This window comes from Rhinichthys klamathensis, unplaced genomic scaffold (assembly GCF_029890125.1).
Source record: "Rhinichthys klamathensis goyatoka isolate OS25496 unplaced genomic scaffold, OSU_Roscu_1.1 h1tg000176l_1, whole genome shotgun sequence".
In the NCBI taxonomy this organism is placed as follows: domain Eukaryota; kingdom Metazoa; phylum Chordata; class Actinopteri; order Cypriniformes; family Leuciscidae; genus Rhinichthys; species Rhinichthys klamathensis.
In genome coordinates, this window is record NW_026606705.1 from 4,724,319 (window position 1) to 4,738,857 (window position 14,539).

Consider the following 14,539-nt stretch of genomic DNA (forward strand, 5'->3'; position numbering starts at 1 on the left):
CCTGGCCAGAAGAAGTGTCGACGTAGACAACTTATGGTTCTCTCCACTCCCAAGTGTCCAACAGCATCATGATGTTTCTCCCACACCTCTTCGCGCTGTTGAATAGGGCAGACAATCTGGAGGCGAGCTTCATGAGTATTATAGTCAGTAACCCGACGACACAGAACCCCATCCCACATCACCAGCCTTGCCCTCTGTTGCAACAGCCGTTTCACCCCGAGCGAAGCAGCTCGCCACTCTTGTCCCACTGGAAACTTCCCACTTTCCACATACCCCCGCACTTGGTCCAAGTCTTTGTCCTCAAGCTGCTTGGCTCGCCAGCCGTCCATCGACTGGCCTTCTGTCGATTGTGCATCCGCCACAGCCACCACGTTAATCACATCAGTGCCCAAAGGGGTTTCAACAGGTACTCTGGAAAGGGCGTCTGCATTAGCATTTTCCTTACCCGAACGGTACTTCACCTGGTAGTCAAAGGCAGCCAGTTGGGCTACCCACCTTTGTTCCGTGGCCCCCAGGCGAGCGGTCTGCAAGTGAGCTACAGGATTATTGTCCGTATAAACAATCACTTTAGCCCCCATCAGGTAGTCTTTAAATTTTTCTACGATAGCCCACTTTAACGCTAGCAATTCCAATTTGAAGGAGCTATAGTTGGCATCATTTTTCTCGCTAGGATGCAGGCTCCTACTAGCATAGGCCACAACACGCTCACGCCCATCCTGTAACTGGGCTAAGACGGCTCCCAAACCAGCATGGCTCGCATCTGTATATAACACAAAAGGTTCTGCATAATTGGCATAGGCTAAGATAGGGGCCTCGGTCAAAGCAGTTTTCAGGTGATCAAACGCTAGTTGGCACTCGTCAGACCAAGAGATCTGTCGAGATCCTGTTCTTTTATCTGCAGGGGCTCCACTTAAGAGGGCATTCAAGGGGCGTGCTATCTTTGCAAAATTGCCAATAAAGCGACGATAGTACCCTGCTAAGCCCAGGAAAGCACGTACCTCCTTAATTGTGGTTGGAGCCGGCCATTCAGTCACAGCAGTGACCTTCGTAGGGTCTGGTTTTACTCCCTCTCCAGTGACCACATGGCCCAGGAACCTTACTTCCCTCTGTAGCAGCTGGCACTTATCCACCCTCAACTTAAGTCCATGATGTTGCAGTCGCTCAAAGACAGCCTCCAAGTGGCACAAATGGGAGGAAAAGTCTGGAGAATAGACAATGATATCATCCAAATAAACGAGTACAGAATCAACAATTTGGCCACTCAAGCACTGCTGCATAAGCCGCTGGAACGTCGCTGGCGCATTGCAGAGGCCAAACGGCATCCTCTGAAACTCATATAGGCCTAGTGGGGTGGTGAAGGCGGTCTTGGGTTGATCTCGAGGGTCGACTCCAACCTGCCAATAACCACTGGCTAAGTCAAGTGTGGTAAACCAGGAAGCTTGGGTCAAGGAGGTCAAGGTCTCCTCTATACGGGGGAGCGGAAAGGCATCTTTATAAGTCAAGGAGTTCAACTTGTAATAGTCAACGCAAAAGCGCCAACTGCCATCTTTCTTGCGAACCATCACAATAGGTGCAGCCCAAGGGCTGGAACTTGGCTGAATAACCTTCTTTTCCAACATATCGGCTAGTAGGGTGCGCATTTCTTGGTACATCATAGGTGGTAAGGGGCGATATTTTTCTCTTACTGGGGGCGCATCATTTGTGTGGATTTGGTGTTGCACCGCATCAGTATGCCCAAAATCCTCCTCGTGGAGGGCAAACACCCTGACCCACCTTTGTAGGAGAGCTTTAAAATCTTGCTTCTGTCGTTCAGTCAAGTCGTCTCGGCCTTGTAAATCTCGTAGCATCTCGATGGGTGGTTCCACCTGTTCTCCCTTTCCAGCCTCCACAATATCTACTGCGACGGTTCCATCGTCCTGCACAGTCAGGCTTAGATCTGTCTGGCCATGGACGTCAGCACGGTCAACACGAAACACCTTCGCCAGCTTCTGGTAACGGCCTATAAAGACAGGACAAAAGGTCATATTTTTGATACGAATAGGGAGTTGGCCATGTTTGACAAATCCAACAGTCTTCGCCACAGAGAAAGCCCCCAGCTCCGGCAGTGCTTCAACCAGGCCACAGTAGTCCTGTCCCTTCGGACCCATCCGTGCACGGCCCCAAACCACCACCTCGCTTCTAGCTGGAACGGTTAGGCCCCTGCGACTTGCTGGACGCACAAACCCCATGTATCCATCTTCTCCCCCAACTACAGCTGTTCGCTGGCACACAGCAAACGCACCCGTCCAGGCCTTCCTTGTCCCTTGATCCTGGAAAACAGTCTTCAGGCCCTCTGGTCGAGTAAGCAGGTCATGCCAACAGGTTGTGATCACATTCATACCAATCAATAATGGGGCAGTTAGACAATGATCGGCTACAATAACAACCCCCCTCCCTGAAATATTAGCACCTCCTATCTCAAAATCCATCACCACATAGCCTTGATAAGGGATGGATAACCCATTAGCCGCTTTAAGTGTCAATTTGTTGGGGGCTGCACCATGTGATAGGGCATCTGCTGGATAGTGTTGGTCGAATACACTCTGTCGCATCAATGTCACTTGTGAACCGGTGTCAATTAGTCCAATGAGGGGCACACCATTTACTTTAACCTCAACCTTAGGGCAGTCACCTACAAATACGGCCCTTTGTCCTGCTTCCCCCAAATTCCCTGCTACTTGGACCTCAGTAGCAGGATAAACTAGTTTAAATCAGCATTGGACTCGGATGGGGGTCTACAGAACCTGGCAATATGTCCAGTGCGGCCACACTGGCGGCAGATAGGCTTACCGTCTGCAGCCCAGGTATTAGGTGTGTACGACTGGAACCTCCTCCTGAGTGGCGGCTGATTAGGGAATTGTGAGGATCGTGTAGGCTCACCTGCAGCGGGTTGTAACTGCCGGGTCATTTCTTGTCTTAATGCATTCATCTGCCCCCTCACCTCCTGGAGGAGCTCCCGCCGAAACGTCTCAGCCCAGTCATCCTTCCCTGTTACTGATTTAAGAACAGAGGACTCACCTACAGCTTGCGCTACAGTTTCATGCCCAGCCCCAGGCCGCTGTTCACATTCCAGCAACAAGATCTCCTCCAATACCGTGTTGAAAGTGGCATCTGGATTACGGCGTGCATAGGTTCTGATGGTGCTCCTCAGTTCTGCGTTACGGAGTCCCATCAAGAGCTGGTCCAGCTGGTGACTTTCATCAAGAGGGCCATCTGGGTCTCGCTTCCTTAGTCTACAGAACAATTCCCGCAGCCTGAGAACATAAGCTCTTAAACTTTCACTGGCAGTTTGTGTGCAGCTAAAAAATTGTAATCTCAAATTTGCCACAGGGACCTGATCTCCATACAGGGTGTCTAAATACCTCAAAATTTTTGCTACAGTATCACGGTCTGTATCCCCCAAAACACAAACCTCCCGCTTAGCTTCATCTGTTAATGCCCCCAATACTATACTGACTTTTTGCTGTTCATTAAACTCCCGTGCCTGCAACAAACTCTGAATTTGTTCTTTCCACTCACCAAATTTTAAATCACCCCCCGCCCCTTTAAATTTAGGGATCCAAGGTGCACCCGCATAAATCGGCATCATCATCATATTCAAAACAACAACAAAAAAAAAAAAAAAAATTATATCAAAAGTTATATAATTAACAGCTATGTAATTCAGATAACCTGTATGTGAAGCTCCAAACCAAACCCTGCCGACTACTGCCAAATGTGAAACAGTAATGTAGCCCGACTACGCCACCCAATTGAAGAGCTGGGACTCTATTAAAACAAATAACTTTAGCTTGCAAGTTCTTTTAGTTTGGTGGGAGCAACACAACAGAATTACCCAAACAACAGTTTAAATATAAAAATATATTTATTACAATCTGATCTCAATGATAAAAGGAAGGGCACGCTGTGCACTCGCGCACTCAATCAAACTTTAAAAAGCTGGACATCGGAAAAATACATTTGCAAATCCACTGGAAGTCCGGAGGCACCCACAGTCCGTAAGCGGTTCCTCTAACCAAGTCCGTCTCGCGCCGAACAGCAGCGTCTACACAGCGGTCCACCTGTCACTCACTCGTGCACATCAACGCAACACTCACACAAACAGAAAAAGAGCCGCCAGTATCTCCACAGTAGATAAACACAGCATAAACACAACACCACGATAGAATGACTATTAATCGTGCAACACTCAATTAGATCACTGCAATTCGTGAATATGCATAGACAATATAGATAGTGGTAAGACTACAGTAGACAGACTGGAACTCAATTTAGGTGAGACGTGGATCTTAATTCCGGACGAGGCAAGGCACACAATTTAACAAGGCGTCACTCACCAATAAACTGGGAGTAGACGAATCTAACTCCCAGTCTTGTTGGACAATGCTCCACAACACCAGAACAGACAAAGCAGGGCTCCGGGCAGCACAGCGGGGAACAGCAGCGATCCGTAGCACAGCAGAGAACGGCAGCAATCCCGCGCAGCTGAGAATGGCAGCAATCCCAGCAGAGCAGAGAACGGCAGAAATCCAGCACAGCAGAAGTCCAGCACAGCAGAGAACAGCAGAAGTCCAGCACAGCAGAAAACAGCAGAAGTCCAGCACGGCAGAGAACAGCAGAAGTCCAGCACAGCAGAAAACAGCAGCAATCCCAGCACAGCAGAGAACGCAAAACCGTCCTTCAACACTTCAACATTTCAACGCGGGCAGACAATGGTCCATGCAACGGTTGGGGCAAGGAAATAAAAAAAAACAATCGAGACTACCGTCCAGCAATAAAATGTGGAGAACGAGCTACACAACAGAGTTCACGGGTCACAGGCACACTGTTGTCCGTTTCTTCGCCTTTTTGAACCGTCTGTGGTTTAACATGGGAATTACCAACAGCTGTCCATCTACTAATCAGCTGTGATCCGGGCTTCCGAAAACTACAGGGGCGTTACCCCACACTCTAAATCATGATCAAGTGTCACAAAAATAAAGCGTGAATAATAAAAGAAAATCACACCAAATCAAAAGAAAAAAGGAAAACAGTGTCAAATACACACACAAAAACACACATAAAATAAACCATAGTCTCTTCATATGACATGAGCAGTCCCTTTAACGGGTTTATCATGCTGAAAAGCATTGGTCCATTCATGATTACTTTGAGTATGCTACACCAACCAAAAATTCTTAACCATATTTACCCAAAGAACATCTGCACTGCACTCATCTGCACATGCAGTCAATGTTTCTGCCTCTCCTTCAGAGTCATAAAAAGTTTCTGCCTCTCCACAAAAATGGCACAGGTCACTTAGGTCATCTATGAGGTACAGTACAACACTGATGAAAGTAAAGCACATCAATAACCACGTCAATAACATTCATGAGTTTATAAAGCCATACCAGATTGGCGGAGCAGAGTTAAAGAAATCTCCATTCTGAATCGTGTTAAATATTGTAGATCACTGGAGAAGTTTATTGTGGTATTTTGCAGAATGTGTTCTGCAAACTGAGGAAGTAACAAGAAATATGAACTTCATATGCATCATCCCATTTTAATGAACACTTAATATTTGCTACAATACTATAATCACAAACACACCACATGATATGGCATCCCTCTGAAGTGGGTGAGGCAAGGTTTCACACACCCAGTTTGAAACCGAAATACCCTTTGCCATCATCAGGGCTCTACAAACAAGATAGTATTATTTCAAGCATACAGTATTACACAATAACACTACATATGGTGCATGAAAAATACCTTGTTGTCTCCAAACACTTTTTTTTCTTGATATCTGACTCTTCAATTGAGTCAAGCAGAATGTTTTTTTGTTGGGATGGGTGTATAGCCTAAGTAACATGCAAAAAGACAACTTGATAGGGGTATATAATTGCTAATCAGGATTAAGGGAAAACTTAAGTGAAACTGTTCTATACCACAAATACTTACAACTAGGAATCAGTGGTGGCCCTCATTTACAATACCCACTATGACCTCATAGTTTGCTGGGTCCAACTAAAAAAAAAAAAGAAAGAAAATATACATGTTCTATCATTGAAACTTTGCCAATGTACACAAAGCCCTGAACAAAATGGGCATTAGCACAAGTAAAAAAATAACATAAAAAATGTTTGCACTTTTGCAGGACACCTTGAGCCTTTCATGTTTTCCGTTCCACATATCTGTCATGGCAAATGTGTCCATGTGGAATGCCTTGCCTGGTGAAGTCAAATTGTGCTCCCTCACTTTCAGGGACAGATATGCATTTATAACCTTGACAAACATGGCAAAACATTAATACAAAATATTAGCATAGCAGAAGGCTTATCTGTCAAAATCAATGAAATGTGTACCTCACTCTCTAACTCCCTTCCAGGGCCGATCCGCAAGTCTTTGTAAAATAGTTTATAGGGTCCCACTCTGGACAGCAGTATATAACTGTCGTTAACAGCCCAGGCACTTTTGATACCTACAGAGGATAACCAAAAACAGCATTGCACTTACCACCTCACAAATCAGACTAATATTGATCTATTATAAGATCTGACTGTGCATCAACACTTACAGCGATGCACTGCGTCTGTGGTGTCAGCTGGTACCTCTGCAATCATTGTAGGGTTGTGGGACACAGGAGAGGAAAGTGGCATTTTGGTTGAAAAATTCAACGGAGACAGGGGAGAGGATCTTGTAGATTTAGATCTAGTAGACAAGTCAATTGGTGAGGATGGAGGTGATGGTGGGGCCTGGTGTTCATGTGACTTGGTGATGGTGAGGTCTACAGGTGTAAGTGAAGGGCATAACGTTTCTTGATGTGCTCTTTTATGTTGTGGTTCTTGGGTAATTCTATGGAGTATCCGGGGTGTGTCTTCTTTAAAGGGTTCGAGGTGGTCAGTGTTGATTTTGGGGAATATTTTGCCATTTTCATCCCTTAAATCTGCACTTTTTTCTTGCAAATAAACAACTTCATATGGTCCCAACCAGCTGCGCTCAAGCTTGCCCCCTTTCCTCTGTTGGGTCCGTATGTTTTTTCGTAAGACCTTCTGCCCTACAAAAAGTGGTGCCTGATATGCCACCGCAGCCACCCTCTGTCTCCTGTCCTGTTTGTTCCTTAAATTTTTTTTTTTACAATGTGGTCTATTTTCTCCTTCAGAGAAATGGGCTTTGAAATGGTGTCTTCTGCTATCACAGATTCCACTGTGCTATTGACCTTTAGAAACATTGAAGATTGAAATTATTTCACTTTATTGATGCATGATAATATGGAACAATGTAAATGATCACATACCTCATATATCTCCGGCACCTCAAAAGGATATCGTGCCTCCATACCGAACATTAAAAAGAATGGTGAGAACCTAGTTGTCAGCTGTGTCTTGGTTCTAAGACCAAACATTACCGCATCTAGGTACTCATCCCATTTTTCTGGTCTTGTATCCACCAGTTTGCACAAGGCTCTGGAGTCATGACCAAAATGAGTTAAATTATGAGTAACCAATTTTCAAAGACAAATGTTTCCCTGAATATTGCATTCCCACAAAGCAACCCATAAATGAAGGTTCACCTCTGAATGGTTCCATTTAATTTTTCCACGAGCCCGTTTGTTTGTGGATGGTATGGGGCACAGAGGCTTCTCTCCACAACGAGGAAGGTACAGAGCTCTTCATTGATCTGTTTCCAAAACATACATTAACATTAATCTACAAAAACAAATGTGTGAAACCATTAAATTCTCATGCATATTGAATTTAGTTCATTTAACAAACTACAAACCTGGTTTACAAACTCAGTCCCTTGGTCAGTTAGAATTCTCTTTGGTGCCCCAAACCTGTAGAAAAAATTTACAATGCAGCGCGAGACAACTGCTGCAGATTTATTTGGGATTGGATATGCCTCGGACCATTTAGTATAGTAGTCAACGAGGACACAAATGTACTCATTTTCCTGGTTGGTTTTGGTGACTTTCCCCACTAAATCCATGCCTAACAGTTCCAGAGGCTTATCCACCTTAAAATTAAAATAAATACATTTAAATGATGTGCACTCATGAAATACCAGTCTCAAATCCCATGCACATCTGTGGACAAGCTTACACATATTGGGATGTACTTGGGCTCCTGCTTGATGGACAGTCTGCTAAATTGGCACTGGGCACACTGCAAAACCTGATGTTCAGAAATAAGCACATGAGAAATGCATTCCAAAACACAATACATTCGTATGTTTCACAACAAAGTTAGAAAGGAATAATTTAATATTTACCCATTTATCAATGTCCACCCCCATTCCAGGCCAGTAGAACCTCGCTGAAATAGCAAGCTTGTTTTTTTCTGTTCCACAGTGTGTGCTCCATAGGGGCTGGCATGGAATTCTGTAGATATTTGGTTGGCCTCTTTTTGTCCAATGACCACTTTTTTCCTCAAACCCATACATTTTTTTGAGGAGATGTAGTAAAGTTGACCATCTATTGAAATAGCTTTATTGTCAACCTGTTGGACACATATTACAAGCTCAAAGTGATTATTCTCACATTGTTTTAGAGCAGGGTCTCTCTCCAACACGTCGCTCGCGAGCTACCAGTAGCTCGTGGCCTGATTTGTGGTAGCTCGCCAAGGGGCCGTTCACATGTCGCGCTTACATATTTTGCGCGCTCAAGTTCGTTATTTCAAATGTAGGCGCGCGGTAAGCGCATTTGCTAATTTTTTCCAGGCGCAGTATGTTTGTACTTCGCGGTTGTCTATGACAACAAACCCACCGTAAGCTGTCACGAGACTATCTATGGTAGCCCATAAGGGATAAAAAAAATAAAAATTTAAAACGCGGCACACACAACGACGGGCCGCACTAACATTAAAATTTTATGTCAAATAGGGGGCCACAAAATATCACCCGCGGGCCGCGAGATTGAGACCACTGGCCTAGACAATTTAGACGTAACTAAAACCTGCCTATTAAGATTTTACTTTTATTAATATTTTACATTTCAATACTCTGAATACTGGATGGCAAGTCTGGCCATCCAGTAATATACAAATACAAATAGTCCAACCAGTAATATATGTAGCCTACTGTTACGCACACTTAGACAAAAAGTCTTTAAAGGGGCAACATTGAGGTTGTGATCAGACGGTGGTGTAATTAAAATGGCAAGAGACGACACAACAAAATATAGTGAAGAAAAAGTACAGTTTATTGTACTGGTGCAAAAGATGAACAATAATAATAATAATAGTTATTGTGGACACAAAGAAAAATAAACCAAATAGATACAGATTGAGAGTTCAAAGTAAATAACCAAAGAGAATAAGGACATAAATTGTGAAGCCAAATGGAAGAAAAGAACAAAACAAACTCCGGTTAACTAATCCCAACCTCTTAACTAACTATTAACAAAAAGAAAAGAAAAGACAAAATTCTTCAGCGCAAAGCGCCCTCTCTAACTGCTCTAACTAATAACAAAACATCCAAGGGTGGCGTTCACTTCCTTACCTGGTGTTTGTATACATCAAGTTTGCTAAGTGTTGCTTTGTGTACGTCACGTGACATATTACCTGTCCGAATTTCTCTTGGTAACCTCAAAACACGCCATTCATGGCAGAACACATTACACTTGGTAATCTCAAAACACGCCGTCATGGCCGAAAGAAAATACAACAGGTCTGTAACAGAAAATAACAAACACAAAAGCGACAAGCAGAGCGACAGAAAGAAACAAGCTGACATGCGCTCCTCTGAGCTTCCTTTTAAACTCGCGTGGTAAACCCGATAGGCTGCGGGAGGAAAGATGACGTCACAACGTAGATGATGATTGACATCTCTCTCAGCCAACAGCGGGCGAGTGGTGACGCAAGCCTAAGAATGTGATAGACAGTAGAGAAAGAGAAACAAAAGAAACACACATGCGCGAGACCACAGGGACGTAACACCTACAAAATAGCTTGTCAACTAATATAAGTTTAAAAGACTTACTCATCCGAAATTGTATCTACGGCTGGATCAAGTCGCTCTTCAAAATACAAACGTTCGTCATCAGTCACACTCTTCTTCTGAGGAAAATGTGAACTCGTCGTTAGGGTTGGGAACCGAGAACCGGTTCTTATGCAGAACAGGTAGTGTTTTTAAAAAAATACCGGAACCGTGCGAAATTCCTGAGTTTCGGTTCCGAAAACGGTTCTGATGCGATGTGTGGACGAAGTGCTGGGAGCTTATCCTTTAGCGACATCTCACCACATGAATATTAAAATTGTAATGAATGCACTGTCCCTCGCGCTATTCGTATAACAAGTTACATTTTTTTTGCGTCAGATATCAACGCAGAGAGAGAGAATGAAGACAGTAGAGCTGCACCATTCATCTTTAAATGATCTCGATTCAAACACCCACGCGATCTTATTCCTAAATGACAAAAACTTCACACCGGGACATTCAAATCTGTTTGCGCTGTCGCTGACCAGAGAGAGCAGTTCTACATGAAACAGCTAGCTTTACTTTCAGTCTTTTCAACAACACAGTATCGATATTTCTGTGTTAAAAATATTCAAATGATCACAGAAGTACTGAGATAAAAGTTTATAGTTCGAGAATAAACACTAGTCTACTGTAGCAACCAAAACAGTTAATCACCTTTTGAAAGTCGCTTCAAATAACGAAAATTCGCTTCAGAATTTACAAAATGTATATAATGAGCGATTACATCATGAATGCCTTTTTTCAAAACGTGTTTTTGTCTTATCCTGAATCACTAAGGCTGTAATAAGCGTTTAGACTCGGACTACTTTACACTGGTCGGTTCGGCACTGCTGCGGAGTAGCCCAGTGCCTGCGTGACTGTGAGGAAATAACAGGAGGTTACAAGATGCAAGTAAAACTCAGTTTAATGGATAAAGTCAGAAGCAACAATGTTGACAAGGCACAGATCGGGGACAAACACTCAGATGGTCAGTGAAGCAGGGACGAGATGGCGATCCGGTGGTGGAACAGATGACAGCGTGCTCGAGTGAAAACCCAGGGACTGTGGAACATCCAGATGACACGAAGAACTGACGAGATCCAGACGACACGAAGAACTGACGAAATCCAGACGAGGAACAGAACAGACGAGGCACGAGCACAGGAAACCCACCGAGGAACAACCACAACGATCTGACAACAAGAGAGAGAATTGCTGGGTATATACACAAGTTTTTGAGCCGTTTCCGCTCTACATCCTAAACTCCTCCCGTTTATGCAATCCACTTCCGTTCTGGCGGGCTGGTAATGCTACCTAGCTCCGTTGTGCCGACAAAGCACTGATATCGCAGTGACAAAGAGGATAACAATTAACTTACAACATGAATAAAAGTGGTTCGGGAACGACGTGTGCGGTAGTTGGGTGCAAAAACTCGCGAAAGCACCTGAACGAGTGGTTAGATAGAGAGTGTTACGACCACAAACCAGCTACGAAGAGGCAATGTCCATGCGCTCCATTGTTTACATTTTTTCGCAAGCCTGATACCGACTCGGAATCAAGGACCTGGCTGAAGGCATTGAATCTAAAGAAACCACCCCGCATCGTTTTTGTTTGTTCCTATCACTTTGTTGACCAAAAACCAACCAAGGATAATCCTTTCCCAGAGTTGTGGTTGGGATACAATCGCCCTCCCCAGCCAAAGAGGCGTCAACTCACCCAGCGGACCACTGTCTCCACCCAGAGAAAGAAACGCAGACTTGCATCTGAGGGTAAGTAAAGCAAATTTAGCTATGAATTTGACAATACTGTTAATTATGAACAAGTTGTCATACACTAACATTGCTACCGGTATTTTGCTGAGGCAGTTGATTGTTTTGGATATGGGACAAACAATGCCCACGATAGCTACATCATTAATTTTGTGTGTGTGTGTGTGTGTGTGCATGCCTGCGTGTGCCTTATGCTGCGTTCATGTGCGATGGTAATTATGGTAAATACCAAAAGCCGACGTGGAAAATGCACATGAACACCCCTCATGTGGTATTTAACTCATAGAATATTTTGATGGACGAGTTGCCGAGATGAAATAACCTTTGAACTTTTCAAAAAGGCTGAGAGCACCCCAAGAGTCGTGAATGGTAAAAATATATACTATTCATGATCTAAAAAATATATAGCATATTATTTTATTATTATTACCTTTTGAGTTTTGATGCATCATTTTCTTGCTGTTGCAGATGACTTAAGCAATCTAAAATAGTTTTAGCTAAATAACAGGTCTGGATCGCCATCTTTTTACCACATTACAACAACAAAAGCACTTGAACGCAACACACTGGTAAATACCAGTTCACAAGTGGGAAATATCATATTTCCCATAGCATGTGAACGCAGTCTACATCATAAATGCAATGCAAGGTGGCAGGCTGTTGTGATGGTGTGTTTGTGTGTGTGTGTGTGTGAGTGTGAGTGCAATGTTGTAATACAAATTTTGCCATTGTGATGTTTGTAGTGTTGTGGAAAAATTTATATTTTACTTTTCTTATTATTTACTTTCTTAGACATTGTGCTTTTTCTTTCAATTCAATCATGTGTTTCTCTCCTGGAATGTATTTTTTACCTGGCAGGAACAAAGACGCACAGTAAAAGAAATGGTCTATGCCTTAATTAATTTTGCTCCATCCATGTTTTCTCTTCCCCTTTTTAGATGCTCCTGAAACCTGTCAGCCTGCCTGTGAGGCCGAGCCTGCTACACCAAAATTTCGAGATGCCCAGACCCAATGGGAGGATCCGTCACATATTGACCACATGTACTGTTCAACAACACAGTCTGTTAAAGTAGACAAGGCCACACAGTGCGAGGCAGAAATGGGTCCTACTGTGACTAGCACCACGGTCATTGATGATGCTAGTTCCCGGCTGTATACAGGAGTGCGTATGGTTCAATTTTTCACCCTGGTGACAGTGTTGTTGCCTTTCAGTAAGCTATCAATTACCCTTCCTGTTGTTGACCAAATCCTGATGACCTTGATGAAGCTAAAACTAAACCTAATATTAGGAGATATTGCTCATCGCTTCAATGTGTCTACATCCATGGCAAGCATTGTGATTAGTCACTGGATTGACGTGATGGGTGAACAGTTCAAAGTCCTGATCCCCTGGCTTCCAAGAGAGACCATTCGTGCCACCATGCCCTTGTCGTTTCAGAGGAACTACCCTCGAACCACCTGCATCATTGACTGTGCCGAAAGTGCCATGCAGAGAGCCACAAACTACGACTCAAGGAGTGACACTTTCAGCCAGTACAAATCACGCAACACTGTGAAATATCTCGTCGCTGTGGCCCCTAATGGGCTAATCATGTTTATATCTGATGCCTATGCTGGCAGAAGCAGCGATAAGTTTATCACCATGGACAGTGGGTTCCTAGACTATCTGAGGGCTGGTGATGAGGTCATGGCGGACCGTGGGTTCACCATTCGAGACTTGCTTGATGAGAGAAAGGTCCGTTTGAACATCCCTGCATTCACCTACAGACGCAATCAGTTGACCAATGAGGAGACCACACGCACCAGGCGAGTAGCCAATGTCCGCATACACGTGGAAAGAGCAATACAGAGACTGAAGGTCTTTAAGATTTTATCCCAGACCGTCCCCATCAGCATGGCACCGAAACTGGACAACATCTTAACCATCTGTGCTGGCCTAGTTAACCTGAAGAGTCCACTGATCAGAGTGCCTTCTGAGATTTAATTTTGCCTTGTGTCCTTGTCTACCAACACCCAGCCATGTTGCTCATTAAATACAGATAAATACAACAAATACTTCATGCATTGTATTTTTTTATTATATATGAATATTTTTAAGGTGATGTAATTGTGTGGGCTGCTTTTGTATTTTACTTTTTAATACCTGTTAGGATTAATCACACAATCTTTCTTGTTGAAGCCATTTGTTTAGTTTACTCAAAACAATTAATTCATCCAGTGTCATTTATGTACAGTATGAGCGTACTATGAATGATGAACTGTGTTAAAATAAATTGTAGCACTCTAAGGAACATAAAGCCTATAATTAATGATCGTAGTTCAGTGCAATAATTAAATGAAATGAAATTTCATATATGAAATGAAATAAAACTTTATTTTAACTCAAACAGTAGTGGCAAACATCTGTTTGCTCCTGTGGGCATGACCTAAATAAGGCAGTTTATTTTGGTTTTAAAATGCTGAGATATTTACTGCAGAACTGTAACCTTCCCTCAACAAAATCATCAACAATTTTCGGGAGCATGTGGGCAAAGTAGAATGTGCGCAGCCTTTTGATATGCCCCTGGACAAAGCCTTGGTCGTAGGGTACTTCAATTTCTAGGTGCTCAGTTTTGTTCCAGATCACCAACTTGGAGTGCTGAAGCCCTGTGCAGTGCATCCCAATTTGTACCTGCATGTAGTAGCCTTTTGGACCATTGCAGGCAATATGGTAATCTACTCTATCTATGTTTGCCACAGTTGTGATTTCACAGTTCTTTGTTGCCAAAAATTCTGCAAGTGACTTGTTTCCAATC

General features: G+C 43.5%; 1 protein-coding gene across 1 annotated transcript; it reads left to right on the forward strand.

Moving 5' to 3' along the window:
- The first annotated feature begins 11,206 nt into the window (after nucleotides 1-11,206).
- LOC130092453 (uncharacterized) lies at nucleotides 11,207-13,840 on the forward strand. The gene is made up of 2 exons (XM_056260309.1): nucleotides 11,207-11,744; nucleotides 12,683-13,840. The coding sequence occupies exons 1-2, from the start codon at nucleotides 11,357-11,359 to the stop codon at nucleotides 13,726-13,728; spliced, it is 1,434 nt and encodes a 477-aa protein (XP_056116284.1). The 5' UTR covers nucleotides 11,207-11,356; the 3' UTR covers nucleotides 13,729-13,840.
- Nucleotides 13,841-14,539: the final 699 nt, after the last annotated feature.

Bases quoted from the DNA above. Each gene is read 5' to 3' on its own strand.
- LOC130092453 (XM_056260309.1), top strand. From the start codon at position 11,357: ATGAATAAAAGTGGTTCGGGAACGACGTGTGCGGTAGTTGGGTGCAAA. The intron at 11,745-12,682 runs GTAAGTAAAGCA...TCCCCTTTTTAG, and splicing joins ACGCAGACTTGCATCTGAGG to ATGCTCCTGAAACCTGTCAG.